This window comes from Excalfactoria chinensis, chromosome 1 (assembly GCF_039878825.1).
Source record: "Excalfactoria chinensis isolate bCotChi1 chromosome 1, bCotChi1.hap2, whole genome shotgun sequence".
Lineage (NCBI taxonomy): Eukaryota > Metazoa > Chordata > Aves > Galliformes > Phasianidae > Excalfactoria > Excalfactoria chinensis.
In genome coordinates this window covers 107,373,894-107,397,085 of record NC_092825.1, presented here as the reverse complement: position 1 = coordinate 107,397,085, position 23,192 = coordinate 107,373,894, and the positions used below count along the sequence as shown (strand labels likewise).

The 23,192-nt window shown below is 40.8% G+C and overlaps 1 protein-coding gene across 2 annotated transcripts; it reads left to right on the top strand.

Annotated features, from left to right (window-relative positions):
* The first annotated feature begins 302 nt into the window (after positions 1–302).
* Positions 303–18,986, top strand: CYBB (cytochrome b-245 beta chain). Of its 2 annotated transcripts, XM_072343216.1 has the most exons (13): positions 303–400; positions 2,623–2,718; positions 3,704–3,814; positions 6,835–6,919; positions 7,414–7,559; positions 8,304–8,494; positions 11,818–11,947; positions 12,680–12,772; positions 13,613–13,866; positions 14,136–14,298; positions 15,053–15,199; positions 16,615–16,739; positions 17,464–18,986. In XM_072343216.1, the coding sequence occupies exons 1-13, from the start codon at positions 356–358 to the stop codon at positions 17,588–17,590; spliced, it is 1,713 nt and encodes a 570-aa protein (XP_072199317.1). In that variant the 5' UTR covers positions 303–355; the 3' UTR covers positions 17,591–18,986. The 2 variants fall into 2 exon arrangements, with proteins under 2 accessions (XP_072199317.1, XP_072199328.1); XM_072343227.1 differs by lacking the exons at positions 303–400; positions 2,623–2,718 and having other exon boundaries at positions 3,775–3,814; positions 6,782–6,919; positions 17,464–18,916.
* Positions 18,987–23,192: the final 4,206 nt, after the last annotated feature.

The window sequence follows — 23,192 nt, the reverse complement described above, 5'->3', positions numbered from 1 at the left end:
GAGAGAATTCTTCTGTGAATTGTGTATTACAGTTCAGCTTTGAAAGTTATACAAAGTGGCAATACATTTTTCAGCAGAAAGCCTCACCAGTTATGTTATTTATTTTATCCGAACTCCATATCTTGAGGAAGAGATGGTTTATCTCAATCATTTATATATATGTGAGTTATAAGAAGTTGGTAGAAACACGTTTGAAATTGAACTATGGGTATGATTCAATGGTTAATTTATTTCCTAAATGAATGAGAAAGGAAACAGGTTGCTGTAAGCTTCTGCTCTCACTTCCTTATGAGAGCAGTCACAGACCGTGTCCCAGAAAGAACGGGGCTGTTGTGCGTTCTCGTCTCGGGCAAACATGGGTAACTGGGTGGAGAATGAAGGACTGTCCATCTTTGTCGTTGTAAGTACCATTTTTATTGTGATTTGTGTCCTGTAAAAAGTTCTACAGGGCGTTTTAATAAGCAGATCTCTTTGTGTCAGTGAATAATGTTTGTGTTTGATTATTCTGAAGCTGGGGCAGCAAGTGCAGTGACGCACTTCAAGAACATGATTTGTAAGGAGCTCTCCCTGGTACATGTGTTGCTGTAGGCTTCATTGGGAACTGAGTAATGGTCGTATGTTAGCTGTTTTCTTTGCTAGAAATGAATTTAAGTACCTGCTATTTTTGGGTGCAACAGCGACTTAAGGGAGAGAAATAACACTGCATCTCATTGTTAACTATTGAACTTCAAAATAGAAACCAATCACAACAACAAGGTTTTCTTGCGCTTTTGTACACAGAAGTAGATGTAACTGAGAGCACGGTGGATGTGTCTTGAGGATAGAAAATTAGCATTAGAGCAATATTCCAGAATTTAGAGCAGAAAGTCATGAATTCTTCATTAGGGCAACTTGCATTTGAATCCATTTTGTATATAGTTTGCATGGAGTGGCTGTGAAAGTATGTTAAGTTCATTCCAAGCAAGACTCAGAAGTACTGAAAATCTCATTCTCGTTTCATCGAGATAAACTTGGAGAAAACTTAGGCAGAAGTTAGTATTTCAGAGTTCTCTGTTTTTCACATCAGCGCAATATCATACTCAGTACAAGTATATGTATATGCTTATATTGTAATATAATACATAACACCATTTAAGGGATTCCTGCAAGGTGGGGTTAGTACGTGTAAGTACTATTCACCGAAATCCTTACCAAAGCATTCTGCATTGTCCACTGCAGCATTATTTTGCGGGGCTGTCCCATGCCTGATAGAAACAGGCATGATTTGTGTTGGTTTGCCCCAGTGAAGCAGATACCTAGCAGCCTTAATGCCAGCACACACTCCCTCCACCTGCCCTAGCTGAAGATCATGGGTGGCAGTTAACTTTGCCACCCAGCTCCAGTTGGCAAAGGGTGCTGCAGTGTTTTTCAGAGGGTCCATGTTCTGAATGGGTCAGCACCAAGAACTATGAGAGTCCATCAAAGATCAGCATCTTGTGAGGCTACTGTACTTGGAAGTAGCACAGTTTCACTTTAAGTGCGTGAGCATTTGATCTTGAGATTAATTTTATAATAAGGATTTGGGGATTCCCTATATACTCCCTTAAACTGATGGAAATCCCTTCACTTTCCCAGACTAATTCCATATAGCTAAGATGTCTTCAAATGCCAAACTAACCCCAGGTTTTTACAATGTCAGTTTGGGCCAAAGGACCAGCAAAAATATGAGTTAGGAAGGCTGAGGGACTGTCAAGTCACAGTTTCTGGTATCCTTAATTTACATCCATAGACTGAGTTTTCTCCCAGTTCTTGGAGTTTCTTTTATCTGTTTTTATATCCTATTTAGAGCAGAGGTGCAGTGATACAGATTGTACCAATACCTCAGTATGTGAAACCAGCCAACAGCTGATTTGAAGGGCAAGTGGCCAAATTCATTATCATTTCTGCAGCCAGATGAGCTCCTTAGATAGTTTTGAGAAGGACTAATAACTTCTCTTTTCCTGAAGAAATCTGCACTGTAGAGTTCACAGCTGTGAGAGAGTACTGCAGTATAGCTATGAAGAAGCCTGGTTTTGGATAGTCTAAACTCTACCTAGGTGCCTACATTAAATATTTCTTGCTGACTGATTTCAGCTATTTAGAGCCTCCTACACAATAGAAAATGTTATGGTCAGGCCTCGGGTGTAATTAAGGCAATCTATATTTAGAGCTCAAGCTTCTTAGTGCTGTTGCACAGCAATTAAGTGTTCCTCTTGCAACGGTTAATACGCCTGAGGAAGTGCAGTTTGGAAGAGGCCCTAACTTTTAATGATGTTTGGAGATTCAGCTGGACTCACAGACTTAACTAGACACATGTAACATTACAGTTCTTATATAATCATGTGTAAATGCTTTGAACTGTGCAAAAGTTTCAGCAGCCAATATCTGTATTTGGGTTTATTGCCATTCTTATATTCCTCAAAGCTAATATCTACCAGGAATATATATATATATTGTCCTTGCTGAACCCTTCATACTCAGCAGCACAGCTGTCTCTACAAATAGAAACACAATGATCTCATTGGCCGTTTTCTGTGCTGTGTTAATTCTCGTGAATGGTCTTTAACATCAAAGTTTAAAGTGTCCTCTTCATTTGTCTTTCAGCTTGTGTGGCTGGGGTTAAACGTCTTCCTCTTTTGGTGGTTCTATCTTGCATATGATCTCCCACAAAATTTCTTCTACACCAGAGTACTCCTTGGCGTAAGTACAAAACATACGGTCTCTTGGCACAGAGCGCATGCAGCATTTTTCCTAGTTTTATTTGATTGAAACAGGATTAATTTGCTGCAGCAGCAGGTTCATGAAGGAGTTAAAAGTCAAATAAACAGATAACTGAATGCACATAGTTGTCCAGAGCCTCTGAATAGAAAGCTGATAGCAAAATAGAGAGATGTCATCCTAAAGATGTTTCCAGGTAACAATTGTACTCATGGTAATTAAAGTGAATATGCATGATGGCTACTTTATTAAGAAGGAGATGAATAAGGCATTGCTGTTGGAGCTATGTTGCATCCATTTTCCCTTCCAATTGTTTTTCATAGCACAATCAGTTTACATAGGAATATATTCCTAAAAGATGAGGCAATTAATTTCCCCAGATTCCTTTTGCAGAGATGCACACAAAGGGGACGGTTTGGAGCTAGAGTCCTAGGCACCAACCTTCTGAAACTGAGATGAGCTTTATGAGCATCACAAAGCTTCTCTGATATTGGTGCTAGCTGTAAGAAAGACTAACCTACATTTGTGAAGAATTCTGGATCCAGTCCTATTGCTTTTCCGAACACTCAACCACTTCCCCCTTAAGCTGTCCTTCTGTCTACCCTAATGTTCAGCCAACTGAAATAGCAGCAGGGAAATTTTCTTTAGATGCTGGTAAAGAAGAGCTAGCTTAAACTTGCATTTGCAATTGGCTACCAACTGCCAGATGTGACAGGGAGCTTTTCATACCACTATGTTATTTCAAAACTGGAAATAGAAGGTAGCCTATCTGGAGGAATCTTTTCTTTCTGCATTTGTGCCTCTAACTAGGATAGAGCATGACTGCTCTGACATACAACCATTGTTAATGAACTCTAGATCTCAAGCTCATGAATATTTGTGACATAATCACGTATAAAATCTTTGCTTATTTGTCTCCTGGATAATGTCTTAGGTAATTAATTTAATAGTATCTCTTCAATTTCAGCGTGCTTTGGCTCTGGCAAGAGCTCCTGCAGCATGTCTGAATTTCAACTGCATGCTGATTCTGCTGCCAGTATGTCGAAACTTGCTCTCCTTCCTCAGAGGATCAAGTGCGGTAAGATGAAGAAAGAATTTCAACATTTATGACAGATGATAACCCAAGTAGCTTTGCAAGTACACCAAGAATCTCTGTCCAAGTTCCCCAGATATACCATAGTTTTGGGATGTCTTCTCTGAAGAAGTAGATTAGCTCAGGGTTTTGCTCTGAGCAAGACTGAGGTCTTTGCCTAGTTTATCAATGATACAATACCCATTTATAGTGAGGATGAGATAGTTCACCAGCCTTGTGACCATTTCTAGCTCCCAACTAGACCTCCAGTACCAAGTTCCTTCAGTACCAAGGAACCAGCACTAAGAAAAGGATGATCACCTCTAGGTGATATCTGGAGTGGCTTCCTATGGTAGGAAATCATACAATACGTGCAGTTTCAAGAGTCCTTCATAGCAGAGGAGTGTGGGATATAAAGCCACCAGGCTATACACTCATCTAGTACATATACTACTCTGACAGTCATTGTGGATGAATGTGAGCTGTCTCTGCTCCTAAGTTATATTTCCAATGCTATCCAAAGTTCTCTGGCCTTTTTTAGGCATAACACTCAGGAATATAAACTTGGAAATATCCAGACCAGACTTTCTATCTTGTTATATACCCCTTCCAATTCTGGGAAGTAGTAAAAGCAGACAGCTGTCTCCATGTGTGTGAAAGAAAAAGAATAGAAAGTAAAAATGTAGGGCTAAAGTTGTTCTTCCTCTGCTTTGAGGAAGATCAAATAGCATATGCCAGTGACAGCTGGATCCCCAAGCTGCAGAAGTTAATAATAAACGTAAATTTAGTAAGATTTAGTGTTGTCGTTAGATGAATGTAACTGGAAAACATTGATGAGGTCTTGATGAGGTCTGAAATAGATCCCACAGGCGTCAAGCTGAAAGCAGGTTGGGCAGAGGTCTTCTGAGCTCAAAGCAGTGAAAGAAGGCATTTTCAGAGACATTGCAGTAATGCTAAAATATGATTCCAAGGTTGAGAGTTTTATTCCAGCTGGGTCTTAACACTGCTTGTCCTGAACTGCTCATCTCCTCTTCAGCTTGCAAGTGAGAACCATGTAGAGAGCTGCATGGTTCTGGTGCTTGCCTGCAGCTCACTGGCTGTATGAGGAAGCTAAAGGCTCTGAGGGTGTGCAAGGACATGAGGAAGGGACATAAAATAGGACTGTTAGGCAGTTGGACTTTGTTTAACTTCAGTTGCTTGTTGCAATAAGGCTGTATCTCAGGAAGGAGGTAACTATCTTAAGCAAAACATGCCAAGCCCAATGTGCCAGGGGTAGTGCTCTGGTGGCCTTGGTGCAGCGGTACAGCTGTTTATGCTTCTTCTGCTATTCAGTCTAGTTAACTATGATCTGGAAGCAAGACCTGTGGGGATCTCTTAAGAAAATCAGGATTTTTAAATGTCATGTAACGTATTGAAAGGGTAGTGGCCTTTCCAACAGCAATGCCATTGAGGTTAGGGAGAGGGGAAATTTGTTCAAACCAATTGCTCAATAGCAGCGTGCTGGAAACTCCCGCCCTTTACATCCTGTCACCCAGAAATCATGCACTGCAAAGCTACTTATTAATAATAGCCATGTCTTCTTTGCATGCCCTTTAGTTCTGTATTCATTGCTGATGTTAATGAGCTCCACCACTGAACCTAACTGCAGCATTTTGCTACTACTTGGTCTTACGCTTTGTAAACAGCAAGATCAAGTGTCCCTACATGCTTTTTGCAAGGCAATAAGACAGGATGGATACTTCCTCACAGTGCTACACTGTATCTTCAGTCTTTTTAATTCTATCTCAAGGTGCATGATCTGGCTGTTGTTATAGTCTAATGAAGTCACTATGATAGCCCTGTTATTTGCCCTTTAATCAATGTCACAGCTGATGAATAACAAAAGATTTTTTTTTCCTGCTCTTATATTTGTTTGCACATTTAATATTCAAGAAATATTTAGAAATATACCTGGAAATAGAAATATGGACTGGTATTGGAGAATAAGGTCACTGATACTATATCTCCGCTAAGTAGGACAAATCAAAAACTAAATTGTTCTGGTGTTCTTTTATCCCTCCTGTTTTGCTCTGAATGACTGGTATGGTGCAATCCACCCTGTTAACCGGGAAGATACTTTACCATACCATTTACAAAGTTAATATTCAGGAAGCACTTGGATGATTATTTTGCTCTCTTGATTGGTTGTGTAAAACACCTATATGGCTCTCAGGCATACATGTTTTAGCTTGCTTGGTGTTTTCTGATTTTGTCAGTCAGCAAAAGCAACATAAGGACACAACACAGAATAATTACACTTTCTTCTGTGCGGAGACAGCAAATGCTAGCTTTACAGGAACATTAATTTATAGGAAGACTCCTGCTGGCTATAATGGAGACTATAATTCAGATGGGACCTCTCAGGCACCTATCGTAATAGTTAATGAAAATATCATTCTGCTTTCTTAAGAGCCATTCTTCAGCTTGTATTAGCAGAGAGTTTTTATTCTTGTTTCTGTTTGGGTAATTCCACTGACAAGTTGCAAGTGAGTGTTTGCCAAGTATGCCCAGAGTTTTGGGAAGGGCATCCCTTAGAACCATAAATGACTGGTGTGTTTGGAGTGGAAGCACCCAATCTTGGATGCTTGGAGTGTGAACTGCAGCAGGGCCCTGTTGCTGTGTGGCAGTATAAGACTCAATCTAAAACAGTCAACCTCTCCTGGCATGGCAGAGCATGATTATTTCATCCTCCATTTATAACATCTAATTTAAATGTAACACAGATATGTGTTTTTGTCATAATGGATGTTATTTTGCTTTCTCATTGCCATATACTTTGTTTCAATTTGACATATTAAAATATAACATTATTATCACGTTCTGATGTATGGAGTAATATATTTTTGTTTATATTTAGGAGTTCTAATTCTTTACTAGCAGGATCACCAATTCTTGTGCTCAGGGCCTCCATTTTTTTCTCTGCATTTAAATAAGTGTTTGTAGGAATCACAAGTAGTCTGCAAATATTTTTTTCCTCAAACTCAAAGTGCTGCTCTACCCGTGTAAGACGGCAACTGGACAGGAACCTCACCTTTCACAAAATGGTGGCATGGATGATCGCCCTTCATACTGGTTGGTACTCAAATGTTTCTTTGGTTATTGCTTTCCTGTTCATTTTACACAGAATCCAAATGAGATCCAAGTTCTTAAGGATATAGTAAGAGCTGATTTTATTAACTTAAATGAGTCAGAGTGCATCAAGGCCTGAAACATTTCAAGTATTAGTCTGCAAATCACAGAGAGCAAAAGATGAATAAGAAACAACGCTTTTCTCTTTCACTGCTAGTAACATTCATGACAAGGATTAATAAAAGGTATTTAGCAATGCCTTGAGAATCAAATAGTCTGGCTAAAATTTCTGTTTAGGCTTATTTCTTAGCTAACACATTTGAAAGAAATAAAAGAAATTATGAAAGAATCAACACTTATCAGTGATCTGAAATTGTCATAGGAGTGTCAAAGGTTCTGAGCTGTAGTTGAGAATGTTACAAAGCTTACCCAAATGTTACCCCAAAACAGGAAGCATTTACTCTGTACTTATCCCTGATTATTTTTCTCTCTCCTAGCAATTCACACCATTGCACACTTATTCAATGTAGAGTGGAGTGTGCATGCCCGCGTTGAAGAGAAAGGAACACTGGCAGCTGTGCTTTCTAGACTTGGTGATAGCCCAGGGGAAAGCTATATCAACTTTTACAGACAAACTATTTCGGTAAGTGGCATTCAGCTGTGAAGAATCATTATTACATTCATCTAGATGATTACCTAAGAGAATCTAACAAGGCTGCCTATTTCTGGAGTGCACAATCTGTCTTTGAACCATCGTGCAGGATAGTCTTTTGTAATTCATTCTCCTATAGTGATCAATAATAGTGTTGCTGATTTTTTGTAATACCTTAAGCTTTTTCACGTGAGGATTTCCAAGTACCTTTAAAATGTAGCATAAAAACAAACTTCCTGTAAAAGAAGTCTTTTGACTAAGGCAAATAGAGAAAGAAAACAGAAAAAGAAACCTCCCCATTTCTCAGAAGCCCTAGGAATCTGATATACTTGTAAGCTGGGAGACCCACAACTGCCCAGCATCACTAAAAATAAGAGCTTTAATTTATTTCCCTAAATATGGATGCAAGGCTTCAGCTTTAGCAAGACAGCTATGCAAAAATGTTCATTTTTCCCACACCCATATTGCTGAGCAATAACAGAACAAGAAGTAGTCCTTGGTGTGCAGATAGGTATAAAACCCTTTATTTCTATTCTCACATTCTCTAGTAGGAGTAAATCTGCAGTGCAACAAAATTGGAGTGTGTTTTTAAAGCATCATTGCCAAATTCACAGAGGATAACCCAAAGATTTGCAACAGGTTGAAGAATTTAGCAAGTGAGATAGACTGATGGTTCAGCTGCTTTAGCTTTGATGCAACCTCTTACTTTGACCAATATGTGCAATTATTTCACAGAATCCTGTGGGGGGCTTATATGTGGCTTTCACGTACTTGGCTGGTCTCACTGGTGTTATCATCACTCTGGCCCTCATACTAATCATCACATCATCCACCAAAATCATCCGAAGGTCATATTTTGAAGTGTTTTGGTACACTCACCATCTATTTGTCATCTTCTTTATTGGCCTTGTCATCCATGGTGCTGGGTGAGTATTTGCATTTATCATACAATACATGATCACTACTCTGTTTTAGCTTTAAACTCTCTGCTCATAGAAGTATGTAGAGACTTAGGTCACTAAGGAGCAGGTATTTCTGAAGGTAATGGTGTGCCTGTACAGGCTCTGAGGCTAACAGGCCCTCAGATACATACAACAACTTATTCACATGCATGAAACTTTATAACACTCAGGCATACTCATTTGTAATCAACTTATTTTGATATCAAAATATTTTGTTCTAACTCTTAATTGTTTCTAATTCTTAATTCTTAATTGTTTCTAATTCTTAATTGATCTCTGAAACCTAAAAAGAACTGCATCACACACGTGTGTTCTAGCACCTGACCACCCTTTCAGAGAAGAAACTTTTCCTAATATGCAACCTGAACCTCCCCTGATGTGACTTAATTACCTCTTGTCCTATCATTCTTACCCAGGAGAAGAGGCTGCTCCCTACCTTGGCACAATCTCCTTTCAGGTATCTTTAGAGAGCAATAAGGTCTCCCTTAAGCCTCCTCTTCTCCAGACTAAACAATTCCAGTTATTTCTGCCACTCCCCATAAGACTTGTGCTCCAGATGCCTCACTGTCTTTGTTGCCCTGCTCTGGACACACTCCAGGGCCTTGATGCCTTTCTTATAGTGAAGAAACTGAACACAGTACTCAAGGTGCAGCCTCACCAGAGGTGAGTGCAGGGGGACGCTCACATCCCTGCTCCTGCTGGCTGCACTAAACTGCACCCCTAAACTGCTTCCTCTATTCTGTATTGTATTTCCGGCATATGTCAAGGAAGTTAAGTCCCCCATGAGAACAAGAGCTGCTGCTTGTGTAACTTCTGCCAGCTGCTCATGGGACGCCTCATCCATCTCTTCAACCTGGTTAGGCTGCCTTTAAGATACCCCCACCAGGATGTCAGTCCTGTTGGCCTTCCAAACTGAAACTTCAGTTTCATTTTATAAAACTACAGAACTGATGCATAAAAAGAATGCTGAAGTATCCAAGGCACATTTCATAGTTCGTAGATATACCGTGTTATCCATTTAAAGTGAAATTCTAGGTTTTACTGTATTAAAAATAGCTGGGGATTCAGAGCACTGGAAAGTGTCTTGAAAATGCCCAATAATAATGACTGTTCAACAACACTTCCTCTTAGTCCAGTAGCACCAGAAAAAAAAAAAAAAAAAAAGACAGAAATGAGACTACAGCAGGAAGAACAGAAATAGAAGGCAGATGAGAATCACCATCAGCGTGTTTGTCCACTTTGACTTCTGAAGCAAGAAGAATGTTAGAGCTAAAAATTGAAGAACAAATGGCACGTTTCCTCTGGAAATATCATGTAACTACTGACAAAACGTCTAAACTTTTCAGCAGTTACTACACAATGTTACTACATCAGAAAGCAAACGTTGCTTTTCCTAACAGTCAGTGAGTAGCATACTTCATATATGGACTTTTTTTTCCTTTGATGACGACTATACCTTCACTATTTTAATATAGTACTGAAAAGTTTAGGCAGCAGTGGGGATCCGTGTGGTTGTCAGACACCGCTCCGGGAGGAGATGAACAAAGGAGTATGATCTGACACTCTCAAGTGTGTTTGAAAGACGCATAGATGTCATTTCATTTCAAGAGACAGAAGGCTGTGTCAAACATGCATATAAATATATACGTATATGTAGAAAACTGAAGCACACATAGTTAACAGAATGAAGTGGGCAGATTCTTGTCTGATGCTAGCTTTACAGTATTTTTTAGTGCTGATGTTATTTGTCTATTAATTACATGTCACAGACAGAAATCCTGGCCTTCCCATCATAGTAAATGTAAAGAGGAAGGAGTGCGGAGGTTCAGATCACCGTGCTTTGCAAATAAAAGTACAATTTCTAACAGAAAAAGGAGAAATCAGAAGGCTGTATTGCTGAGAGCTTAATTATAATCTTGGAAAATCATCTACAGTGTGTAATAAGTGAAAATAAGTCTGTTCCTTTCCTTACACAGTCTACTGGCTTATCAGACTTCAAATGGAGTGTAAGGGCAGGGTGAAAACCACTAGCCCTTAAGCAATGGGCTTAGGAGTGGCAGAAAACAGGCAGAAAATGGGCTCCTCCCATTCGTATAAATCACTCCAAGGGCAGCTCAGATGAAGCCCTTGCCACTGTTGGGGAAGTGAACTGCAGCCGATGTTGTTCCTGAAAATTGCAACTCATGATGCTCCTGGGACGGTGACATTCCTTCCCTTTATTTTTTAGGCAGGATGTTAGTCAAACCCATAATGAGGAAGAAGTTCATTAGTAATATCTATAAGCAGTGAAATTTTTTAACTTTCAAGACTGCACACAGGCATTCTAATAATCCTCTGATGCAGCTGTCACTTAAACCTAGGCATACATATGACTTACTTAGATACCTAGTTTCTTTGAAATGTCAGAAACACAGTCAAGTTCAAGGAAATTGAGCTTGAAAAGCAGAAAGAGAAGTCATGGGGAGAAAAATAACAACAAAGTTATATTGGCATAAAACCAAACAGTCTGATCAGAATCAGACCATTTCTAGGGAAAGTCATTAGATCTTGACCTACTAATTACCATCATATGGGGGTCTCTGATGTGGCCCTGAGGTTGGTAGAACTTCACACAGGTGCAGGAAATAGTAAACATGATCAAAATATCTTTTTACTTCTCAAAACTGAATTCCCAGCATCAGTTCTGCCAAACTGGAGCAATCAGGCTTCTCTATAATAACATAAATGAACAAAACAAGGAAACCTCAAGTTAGGGTATTGGGTCTAGATTATCAGCTAACACCAGCTGGTTTAGACAACATAACTCTATTGAGCTAGGGGGACCTGTGTCCATTCACACCAATTGAAGATCTACTCGACAGCTGTAAAGAGATAGAAATTACCAAAGGAATAATGTTCTTAGGAAAAGGCCCTCCTTGATTTTTAAGAAAAATAACAGAAATCATTGCTGCAGCAATCAATAGCAAACTGATTATTGAGTCCACTCCATGTTTCGTTTTTCTTATTGAAGGAAAAAGTTGGATTGTTTCAAAAAGAATTGAGTTTTCCTATTGTAATTACACTGTGGAAGTGATAATAAATTTACCTTACATTTCCTCAACTGATCTCGTAGTTGGTATTTCCCCCTACAGTGTTTTTGATAGATCAGAGCCATACAGAGGTATCAGAAGGTACACTAGCACTGCAGGAGTTCATAACTACACAGAAAAAGAATACAGGGAATAACAGTAAGTAACAGATATTCCTTAATTTCTATCTTACTCCCTTAATGTTTTGCATTTTTGCAGGCGTATTGTGCGGGGACAGACAGCTGCGAGTCTGGCTGAACATATTCCAGAGATGTGCTCTAAGAACTTCACTGACTGGGGAAAGAAAGGAGCTTGCCCAGTCCCCCAGTTTGCAGGGAATCCTCCTATGGTAAGAAAAAATGCAGTACAAAAAAATTACTGTTTATTCTTTTTGTTAAATAGTGTATAAACTTGCCGTACAAAGTAGTTTTCTTTACATTAAGCAAGATTTCAACATAATGGATTATAACTCAAAATTACAACCCGCTTCCTGTGCCTTAAAGCAACAGCACAACTAACAGACAAAACAGATGAGTAAATCTGAGAACTCTTTACCAAAGTGTATTTTGTAGTCATGGGGGTTCCAAAAGTGCTATAATCTATATAATAATTTCATATTATTAATGGCCTGATGATCATAACAGAAAACAAATGTCTCCTGACTTCTGAGACTGTTATTGACTAACTAGGCTGGCCATTCATTCACATTTCAGACAGCTTAGTCAACAGAAACCACATCTTCCACACAGTAATACAAGCCTGAGTCAGTAACACATTGATAACTTTATTCTACAGTTCTTTTAGTTACCTCAACTTTTAGGCAGAGACAAAGTAACTCTTAGGGAATTACCTTGCTATATCTATAACAACTAAAAATGCAACTACAGTTCTCAACAAAGAAAGAAATTCCCCATCTAAACAGAAGTCAATTTGAAGGTGTTGTGTATTTTAATTGTTCCTTACTCTGGTTGATAAATAACATGTTACTTCAACTTAATATCTGTTTACATTGTTTCCAGAATTCAATGTAATCTCAGTTGCCATCTTTGTGATCAAACTTCCCATTTTATTCTGTTAACAGACATGGAAATGGGTAGTAGGTCCCATGTTTTTGTACCTCTGTGAGAGGTTGGTGCGGTTTTGGAGATCACAGCAGAAGGTTGTTATCACAAAGGTATGTGTTGCTGTTAAGCTTAACTCTGGGCTAAACACTAGCAGTTTTTCTAGATGGTGCAGCAAAGCCAGCAGTTCCTACATGTCATACAGTGTTGTCAACTAAAGACATCTCAAAAATGTCATGGTTGCTAACAGGCAAAAAATGTACTACTCTCTGACATCCAAGTGTAGTTGTTTCTAAGCCCATCTCCAAAAGAGTGCAGGAAGGAAAAGTTAGCTAAGTACAATACTGAATCGTAAAGAAGAGAAGTTGATTTTCTATATATCTGCATAAATTTCAGCAGCGTAAATATTCCACATTCCCTGGCAGAGAATCACAGGATTGTCAGGGTTGCCAGGGACGTCCAGAGATCATGCAGCCCACCTGCCCTGCTAAAGCAGGTTCCCTACAGTAGGTTGCACAGGAAAGCATTCGTGTGGGTTTTTGGCATCTCCAGACTCCACAGCCTGACTGGGCAGCCCTGTCAAAGGGCACCACCAAAAAGAGCCTGGCCCCATCCTCTTGATTCCCGCCCTTTAGATATTTGTAAGCACTGGCATGATCCCCTCTCAGTCTCCTCCAGGCTGAACAGTCCCCACTCTGACCTGTCCCTTTTGGAGTGACCACAAGTATGGTTTGAAAAAGTACTTTAGCCCAAAATTCAGCATCTTCTGCAGCCTTTCACCTGGCCGTCAGGCATTGCTCCTCACTCCCCATACTGCTGGGACGTTTCACCTGCTTACCCTGCTCTTATAGGAGAGGCCAGTGCTAGCGATGAAAAATGTAGATAAAACCAGTGAACAGGGAAGATACCCTTTTGCTTTTGCCTTTTTTTCCCCCTTGTTCCTCTTACTGTAGGTGGTGATTCATCCCTTCAAGACAATTGAGCTCCAGATGATGAAGAAGGGTTTCAAGATGGAGGTCGGGCAGTACATTTTTGTCAAATGTCCAGCAGTGTCTAAACTGGAATGGCATCCATTCACATTAACCTCTGCCCCAGAGGAGGATTACTTCAGCATTCATGTCCGTATTGTAGGGGACTGGACAGAGGGCTTGTTCAATGCCTGTGGATGTGATAAGCAGGAATTCCAGGAAGCGTGGAAGATGCCCAAGTACGTACAGAGTCAACCATTGTAAAGTCAACCAATATCTAGGGCAGGTGAAATTTTGTTCATCCTGGTCAGTGGCATCTGTGACACAATCCTTAACAACTTCTGTCACAGATGTTGGTCTTAAACTGTTCATGTAGGTTCCCTCCTCTTATCAATTCCACCTTTTCTTTTTCTTTCTAGTGCAACAGGCAAATACTTCTTCTATTGTTATTTTAAATGATGCTAATAAATAATTACTATATATTTATTCAATGTACTTTTGATTTCAGAATAGCTGTGGATGGCCCCTTTGGAACTGCTAGTGAGGATGTGTTCAGTTATGAAACTGTTATGCTGGTTGGAGCTGGGATAGGGGTAACGCCATTTGCGTCTGTGCTCAAATCTGTCTGGTACAAATACTGCCACGATGCAACCAACTTAAAACTTAAGAAGGTACGTGCCCTCTTTGTCAGTGGTCAAAATCAAAACAGTCCCAGGAAAGTGATCATGGAAGCTGGAGGATCAAAATTGAAAAAATAGAGAGAGAGAGAAATAGCCTAGGAGCAAAATCCAACACCAAAATCCTGGCTGTGGTCCCGGGGATTTTCACCTGTGTTGGAAGTGCCATTCAAGCCATGCAAGACACACCAAGACATGTCATTAATCCATAGGCACTAACTACAGCCTGTGAAAACATTGCATACCTTCCCTAAGAGCAGAGAGAGTAGTTCTCAGTCAGTGGAATCACAGTGTTACCAACCTCCTCTGGACTCCCTGGAAAGTCCCTGTGCAGAGGTGTGGAGTCACACTGCACTTACATTTATATCCACTGGCCAGAACTGGTTTTGCTACCTGCTTTAATTTACCTTACCTGCTAGCAGATGGGGAGATAGAATCTACCAAAGTCATTATTTTATGTCCTAACAAACTGTTTTATAGGGATAAAACTGGTGAGAACATCCTGAACTACAAACGTGACCCACCAGCAGAAGGGAGAGAAAGATATTTCCTTGTTCTTGCAGTCACTCATTCTGCTTCACAACCCTCCCACTATCCACAATACCAAATAGATTCAGCATCAGCCTATCTATTTATTGTAGTGGTCAGAATAGTATCTTCAAGAACTCTACAATCCTTTAGTCAGCAAACAGAAACTCAGCAACCTAGGTACCTATGTCTCCTGACAATTCTCTTTTCTCTCTTCCAGATCTATTTTTACTGGCTTTGCAGGGACACTCATGCCTTTGAATGGTTTGCTGACCTCTTGCAGTCTCTGGAGACTCAAATGCAGGAGAGGAATAATGCGGAGTTTCTCAGCTATAACATCTACCTTACTGGCTGGGATGAAACCCAGGTAACAACACTGTGGAAAATATCACTTTCTTGTGCCCCGAGGCTGATGTAGCAAGTGTGTAATGTTTTGATAAATGTTCAAATGGTCATTATTCCAGGCTTCCACCTGGCTCTCAGGGTTTTAAGCACAGATAATTATTACTCACTAGAACTTACATGAGATTAGCTGCTGATGTGCACTGACTCTGGCTGTGCATGCTGGGAAGTAGTATTTCCTCACAGCATCAACCTCAGCTTACCCTGCAAGCATATCTAAGACAGTCATTACTGCTTACAGAAAAGCTAATGGCAGCTTTGGGGAAGCTAATGCAAAAAATCTGATTGATGGCAGCATATTTGTTTCAGAACCTTCCTGAGTTCTTTATCTGATCCAATGATTTTAGGCTGGAGAAGAGTTATGAAGAAACAGCTCTTCCATGACTCAGTAGAGAATGTGATTCAGTAAGGAAAGGTGCTCACCCTGTTACTTTTAGTGGTGCTTTATTTCACTTACATCTCACCTTTGAAAAATTCACTGTTTATCTAAGTGATGTAGCTCATCTACAGGGATAGGGTAGCAGTAAGGTAGGAAGTTACCTCACACATACAGTGGAAGAAACATGAAGAAAAGAAGAAAAGTCATGCAATTCTTGCTTCTGGAGAAAGATCTAAGCTTTTTTGGCTTCAAAATTCAGCAAGGGCTAAACTACTGCCCTAAAACTGTCTTCTATTTCTTTCTGTATCTACTTAGCTGAGTCTAGGTAAAATTTACATAGAGAGAGTAGACAAAACCTCCTCATATAGATCAGACCTTCCAGAGATCACAGAATGACAGAATGGCTTGGGTTGGAAGAGACCTCAAGGATCATGAATCTCCAACCCCCCGTCACATGCAGGGCCACCAACCTCCCTATTTAATACTAGACCAGGCTTCCCAGGGCCCCATCCAACCTGGCTTGGAACACCTCCAGGGATGGGGCATCCACAGCCTCTCTGGGCAACCTGTGCCAGCAGCTTACCACTGTCATAGTAAAGAACTTCCCTCTGACATCCAACCTAAATCTTCCCTCCTTCAACTTTAAACCATTTCCCCTTGTCCTGCTGTTATCTACGCTTTCAAAGGGTTGACTTCCCTCCTGTTTGTAGGCTCCCTTTAGGTACTAAGGTCATAGGAGTTGTATTATTGTAAGAGAAGGGAAAGAGTTGTTTTAATTTGCAGCTTTATTTTACAGTTCTTACAGGACTAAAACAGTTCATTGCAAAAGGAATGTAATTGCTGTGTTCACAATGTTCAGTTCTTGAGATAACCCAGCGTGCTGATACATCTTCTGTTACTTTACTGTTAATTTTCCTTTCTAAATACAGGAATGTTCTTAGAGTGCAAATAATTTGGTGCATAATGCCACAACACTGTCCTTTGTCTTTCGTTTCCCACAGGCCACTCATTTTGTAATGCATCATGAAGAGGAGAAGGATGTGATTACAGGCCTTAAACAGAAAACATTGTATGGAAGACCTAACTGGGAAAATGAGTTCAAAACCATTGCAAGGCAGCATCCAGGGTAATCTTGTACCAACTGAAAGTGTCTGTGAATGTCCGTTATTTAACTGCATAACAGCATAATCTTGTTCCTTTGACTGATAATACTGATAATATTTTAATAACAGTCTTCAGGTATTTTCTGGTCTGGTTTCAGTCATGGTCATCACCTCAGGTCTTGACCAACTTAATTTAACCTACAGTTAAAAAGTGGTGAGGCACTTGATGCAGTGTCTAATTCCTAGCAGATGTTTTAGGAAAAATATATCCTATCATTCAAGTTGAAGTAGATAGGAATGTCATTCGACTTCTAAATGCTTCTAAAAATAACACCTTGTACCTCAAAAAAACCCAAACCAAGCCAAAACAAAAAAAACCAACACCTGAGTACAGCTGACCTTCAGCTGAGCATCTGAACTTAGCAGGAAAGTAACCTGTTCAGTTCCTTTCAAAACTTCTTGCCATAAACCTTTGAGGCTTTACTTTCACTGATTCCACTGAGATCAATAAAATTGTCTTCTCTGACTTCTGCTGAGCTGAGATTTAACTTGCCACCTGGTTTAGAAGTGGCAGTAGATGTCTGGCAAGTTTGAAAGGGTTACAAGTTTTAAAGGAGAGACAAGCTGTTCTGCTTTAGTTTCTGTAGCTGAGAAAAAATACTTGTTGCTAGAGAACATAAGATTTACATGACCAACATCCAGCTACTCTATGTCTAGTTCCTGACCATGTTTCCATTTTCTTAACAGTTCCAGAATAGGTGTTTTTCTCTGTGGACCTGAGGGCCTAGCTGACACGCTCAACAAGCAGAGCATCAGCAACTCAGAAGCTGATCCAAGAGGAGTACACTTCATTTTTAACAAGGAAAACTTCTAACTCCCAAACACGTGGTGGTCATTCAGTACAGAGTATGAACACTGGATCTCTTTCTGTTTGGAGTCTGGGAAGGACAGCCCAGCTTCTAATCTCAGCTACACTAATGCATATCCTGCATATCCTTTTGCTTCTTTGGAGTTCCTTTGATGCTGTGGTAGAGTAAGAATCAAGTTGCACCTTAGGAAAGTTTGCAGTGCCTCCTGCATGCTAGCAATTTAGCCGAAACCTACGCTTTGTCTGCATGAGGGGATTTCTCCTCCAATAACTGCCTTTATCTTCCTGTTATTTATAATGACTGCTGAAGGTTCTAGGCAGCCATATGCATTTGGGAGCCAATTCACATTGATAAAGCTTAATGCTATTAAACAAGAAAGCATTCTGGCATAATGCTTGCTACTTAGCTTATGCTGGCTACAGAGAGTACTTCAAAATAGGAATTTAGGAAAAGGTGAAAGGGAAAGATTTCTCCTTAAAACAGGAAATCTGCTCTGAACACAAGAATCTCTCAGGTTTCCAAAGACAAGTCTAAACACCCTGTCCAGGAGGTAGCATAAACAGCTGAAAAGCAGTCAGTTCTCTTCAGGAAAGCAGAGTATTGAAAAGGAGCCACCTAGATGTCAGAGCACCGCTGCCAACATGCCACAGCTGCAGTCAAGTTTGTGCAGCTATCTGGTTGTATGTGGCATATTTTACACCTCACCTTGCAAGACCTGATGTGTTCTCCCTTTAAACCATTAGTAAATGTTATCTAAGCACCATGCGCTACTTTAGAAGAACGGATTACCATTTTGTTATATATTAATATGAAAGTGCCATGTGACACATCTGAAGGGCAGGAAGTCACAGCTGGTAAACGCTAGCACAAATCAACCCCTGGGGAAATTTTCAATTCTTTCCCTCAAAAGGGCCATATTTAAATCTACATAATTCTGTTTGAAACCCGCTTATTAAATGAGAACAGAGCTGAAGCGAAATTAAAGAAACTTCTTTGTCGGAATAAAATGAATTGCTGCTGAAGTGATAAGGCTCTCATCCTGCACAGGGAGCACTGAGATATTTGGCTTTGATTTTAATGGAAATATGATCAGAATTCCTACAACTCCAGGGATCTTTATTTTCGTAGCCAGTTCTAATGACACTCCCAGACCTCCTGCATGCATACACCAGGGATCATTTGTCCCTTCAAACTCTGAAAAAGGAATCATGTGCTTATGGTTAAACCACTGCCTTCATACAACATATAAAGGATCAAGCAGGTGAAAACTTCTCAGTTTCCTTTTAAGTTTTGTTTTATTAAATGCTGCAAAAATATAAGACATGTGACATTATCAGTCATCGTCTGAACATGAAGTTTATTTTAAATTTATGATATGTGAGTGAAATGGCACTGTAATACAAACATAAGAAAGAAACTAGTTTGAGACCTCCCTACTCTTACTCAAAGCACGGAATAATGTCAGTGGTGCTGTTCTAAATCAGTGCTACTGTCTACAGAGCTGCTTAAAGGAGTAAAACCCTCCTTCCAAATGCTTGCCTGATCTATAAACGTTCCTGTAAGGGAAACGGTTGATCACAGCCTGAACCTCTGATTAACCGTCTGAGGCAAGCGATGAGTCAGCTGCGGGAGCACAGGTGAAGGTAATTCAGCTGTGCTACCAGAAAGGGTGGAGCTTGACTCCACCTCTCCCAGATTCCATTTAAGGGCTGACCACCACTAAGGCAGCATCTCTTTCTGGAGATTGCTCCTTTGTAAAGTTCTTGTGGTGAGCCCTGACATCAGTGAGCACCTATCTTGAAGGCCTCAGAGTTGGTGAGTGCTTTTTCTTAGTTACTCTCTAGCTATTCATTTCCATCTATATTTGTACTATTCCAACTGTACAAATACCATACTTGTATTATTTCTACTGTGCAGTTCCCCACATCTGTGGCATTACCGATGAGGTACAAGAAACAAATCATTTCTTATGTAGCAATGGCTCTGACAATGCTACTGCTCCCCACACAGGAAATACAGAGCTTTTTACTCATCCTGAGGAGAGAGACAGGGCTACAGCTGAGCCCACAGCACAGTCTGGTTTTGTGGCCAGGTGAACTGCTTGGAATCTGACAGCTGCTGTAGGCTGGGCCTCTTGTTGAAAACTTCCTCCTTCCAGGTGTCTGGGGACTTTTCTGTCATAGGGGCAGCAGCAGGGGTAGTTTTCACAATCAACAGATTTCTTTTGCTGTCAGATTCCTGGCTCCGAAGGGCCTGTTCTGGAAACAGAAGGTGGCTTCTTGCCTCTGGGGAACTGCAGATGGTATTCAGTAGTTTAAGCAAAATTACCTGGTGCAAAAAGCAGTAACAAGATTTCCTGAAAGGCAAAAACATCCCAAGGTTGCTCCTGTGGACAGCTGGGGCAGGCAGGGATGGCAGCCAGAGGCAGAAGTCAGGACTTGACAGAACTCTGTCTTTCATTGATGAGGGTCTACTGCCACTCTAAAACTTGTCCCACACCTGGACCAAGTCACTGACTTGCTGTGTGCCAAAGTAAATGATCTAGTGGGGTTGCTCAGGCAGAGCTCTGCCACTGCTCATGCTTGGGAGGGGTAGGGGGGGCAGTGGATATCCTCAGAATCATCCCCAATACCAGTGGGTTCTGAACATCAGCCATGACTCCCTCATTAAGGCTGTCCTTCTAGTCTTATCTCTGCTTCTTCTGTAGGGATGGCTCTAAAAGAAATTAGCACCTCTTATCCCTCCTGACACAATCAGCAGTGATGGGAATGTAGCCCTTGTGGTTTTCAGTACTGAATGCAAGCTCCACCTAAGTTTATGAAGAAGATTGAAGCCCAAACTGTCCTTCCATCCAGCTACCAAAATTTCCTATTCAGAAGAAAAATGCTCTGCTGATGGCAAGATGAGCCAGTTGGTGTTGGGTTAGAAAAAGAAATGCTTTATCTAATGGAAAGAATTAGCAGTTCAGCTCAAATAGATGAAGAAAGAAATTGGTCTCACTTGTGGCTTGCAGTCATCTGAAAAAAGAATTTGATTAATTAATCTATATTGTGAAATTTAGTTAAGGAACCTGATCCTCTGGAGTGCTGGGCAGCTCCCATTTCCCCATCTTTATTTTGGAGACTGGAGGGGGTTCTGGAGGATGCAAGGCACCTGGCCATATCTGGCTAATACATGTGAAATCGCAGTATGCACTGAGCTTCATCTTGTCCCCCTTCCTTCCCTGGTAAATACTTGCAAAGCTGCCCACATGCAAAGGAAATCCAAGTTTTTTAAAGTGTTAACCTATAGTAAAGACACTGCTCTGCGTCTTCACCATCACACATCTCCCAGGGGGAAATCAGGCTACTTGTGAAATAGGGCTGCTTCTTTTCAGTCCTGTATGACTTCCTCTGCCTTGTGAAGACTTTCAGCCTTTCAGTCCTCAAATGATGGGTTAAGTCAAATTAGAAACCAAAAACAACACCCAAGAAGTTGCCTGTCAAACACCTCTGCAGGTTCCTTCTCTATCTTGGAATACTCTTAACAAACTCATTTTGACTTATTTTTCCATCCTTCAATGTGGGTTTGTGTTTGTTGGCTCTTAATATTTTTAGTAGACATCATAGCTGGCTGTAAGCTCTCACACCTCCAGGACAACTGCATGAATGCTTAAAGGAAATTAGGAGCAAATATTTAGATGTTGATGGTTCTAAGAGCTTGCAGCATCAAATGCTCACATCTGACTGAATACAACGGTGACAGCTCCACAGATGCAAGCCAGTGTAGTTATTTGTCATGAAGCACACATTTGTTTTGGTGTTTGATAGAGACCCTAGCAAGCCACTGGTCTCATTTACATTCACTGCACACAAGCTGAATCAGACAAGCAGAAATTAATAGCAGCAGAGTAGAAAAGCATTGAAAGAATTGCAGAAAGCTTACAAATGCCTTCCAGCTGCATACCAGATCTGCAATTCTGCTAAGTCCATCCCTTCCTTTCCACTGGTGCTCTTCTGCCTGGACATGGCTCACTCAGCTACCAGGGATTTCTCTCCACTCATTCTCTCCTACCAACTGCTGCTTCGCTCACCTTCTTCAGCATCCTGGCTGTGTTTCCTCCTGCCTCCTTCCATACCCCAGGTCCTCACTGCAGGGCAGCAACAGAAGATGAAATGTCCCCGGCTCTGTGTAAGCACATCAACAAGTAATCTATTGCCCTGCTATCGGTGTTGTTCTCATCCCAGGTTCAGAACACTGCACCATAGCAGTGGCAAGGGAGAACGTCATCTCAGCCAAAACCAGGACAGGTGTTAAAACCAGAAAATAAGAAAATATCATTGACCGTGTCTTTTGTGGCCTTCAGAACAAGTGGATTGTGGAAACATCTTTGGTCAAGTAGCTCTGAAATAAAAGCGCAGGTGCTTCTTAGACTAGTGTTGTCTTTTCACATGCCTGCAAGTTACAATGGACCAAGAAAATGTCCAGGATTTACACTATTCTCTCTTTGTGTGATTGAGAGCACTGAGAAAGCTATAATATAATTTTCCTCAGTACCAGCTGGTTCCAGAAATGGCATAGAGAATAACCCTAATTATCATCTCTTTGCAGTCACCAGACCAAAATGTTGCCAGTGTTAACAAGAGAGAGTTTTGGCAGTGCAGAAGTCTGGTTTCATCTAACAGCCTTTCCACTTCTCTAAACCAAAGAGATTTCTACCTCACAGTCCCAAAGAGCCAAAGCATAAGCAAATACCTCTGCAGGTCAGCCTAGGGCTGGGTAAACTCCCATGAGCAGCTTGTGGAGATGGTTGCTGCTGTGGTTTTACCACCCCCCTCTTGGCCTTTTTCTCATACTTCCCTTTCCATCTATGATAACTAATGCTGGGTCAAGTCTGTTTTCAGGTGGCAAATTCACACAAGCTCTCTGAGACCCGAATCTTCCTCAAATAGCAGCAAGGATATAATCAGAAAAGACTGCCAAACAATAAGGAAACACCTTCTAGAGCAACCTCCCTGAGAGGACAAATAAAGAGCCCTGCAGATGATCGGCAGCTTCCTCCTGCTCCAAAGTTCCTTTCAGCTGTTAAAAGTCCATGAGATACTCTCACTGTACCAGTGCTGCAAATGGCTGGGTAAACGTGGATCCTCTTCCATCGCTGTTGTCTGTCTCACGTGTGCGCAAATCAATGCACTCAGCAGCAAAGACTCAACTCTACAAGCCAAAATAAATAATAAAAAGGGTGTAATAAACAGCAGCAAGGGCGGCAACAAAATACTATTTATAGAGTACTAACTAATGCTGAGTTACCCAATACTGCCTTGCTTTCGATTTACAGAAAACCTCTAAAGGCCACAGTTTCTGCCACTGCTATTGCTGCAGCTGCGAGTCCTTTCACTGCTATTTCACACCCCGAGACAGGCAGCAAAACCCACGTTGTAAATATAGCCAGGGAACCTTGCCTAAAGTTACTCACTGTTGCTGGGTTAACAAATGCCCTGATGCCTTTGTTGGAATTAATCTGTCCAGCGTTCATCTGGTACCAAACTAGAAGCCATCACAATGAATGAAGTAACCAGCCGGGGATGTCAGTCACATCACTCACTGCATGAGGCTTTCCAGCAGCCC

What these genes read in the sequence shown, in the direction of transcription:
- CYBB (XM_072343216.1), top strand. Translation starts at nt 356, where the DNA reads ATGGGTAACTGGGTGGAGAATGAAGGACTGTCCATCTTTGTCGTT. An exon ending in GAAGCGTGGAAGATGCCCAA is followed by an intron (nt 13,867 to 14,135) that starts GTACGTACAGAG and finishes TTTTGATTTCAG; the next exon opens with AATAGCTGTGGATGGCCCCT. An exon ending in CCAACTTAAAACTTAAGAAG is followed by an intron (nt 14,299 to 15,052) that starts GTACGTGCCCTC and finishes TCTCTCTTCCAG; the next exon opens with ATCTATTTTTACTGGCTTTG.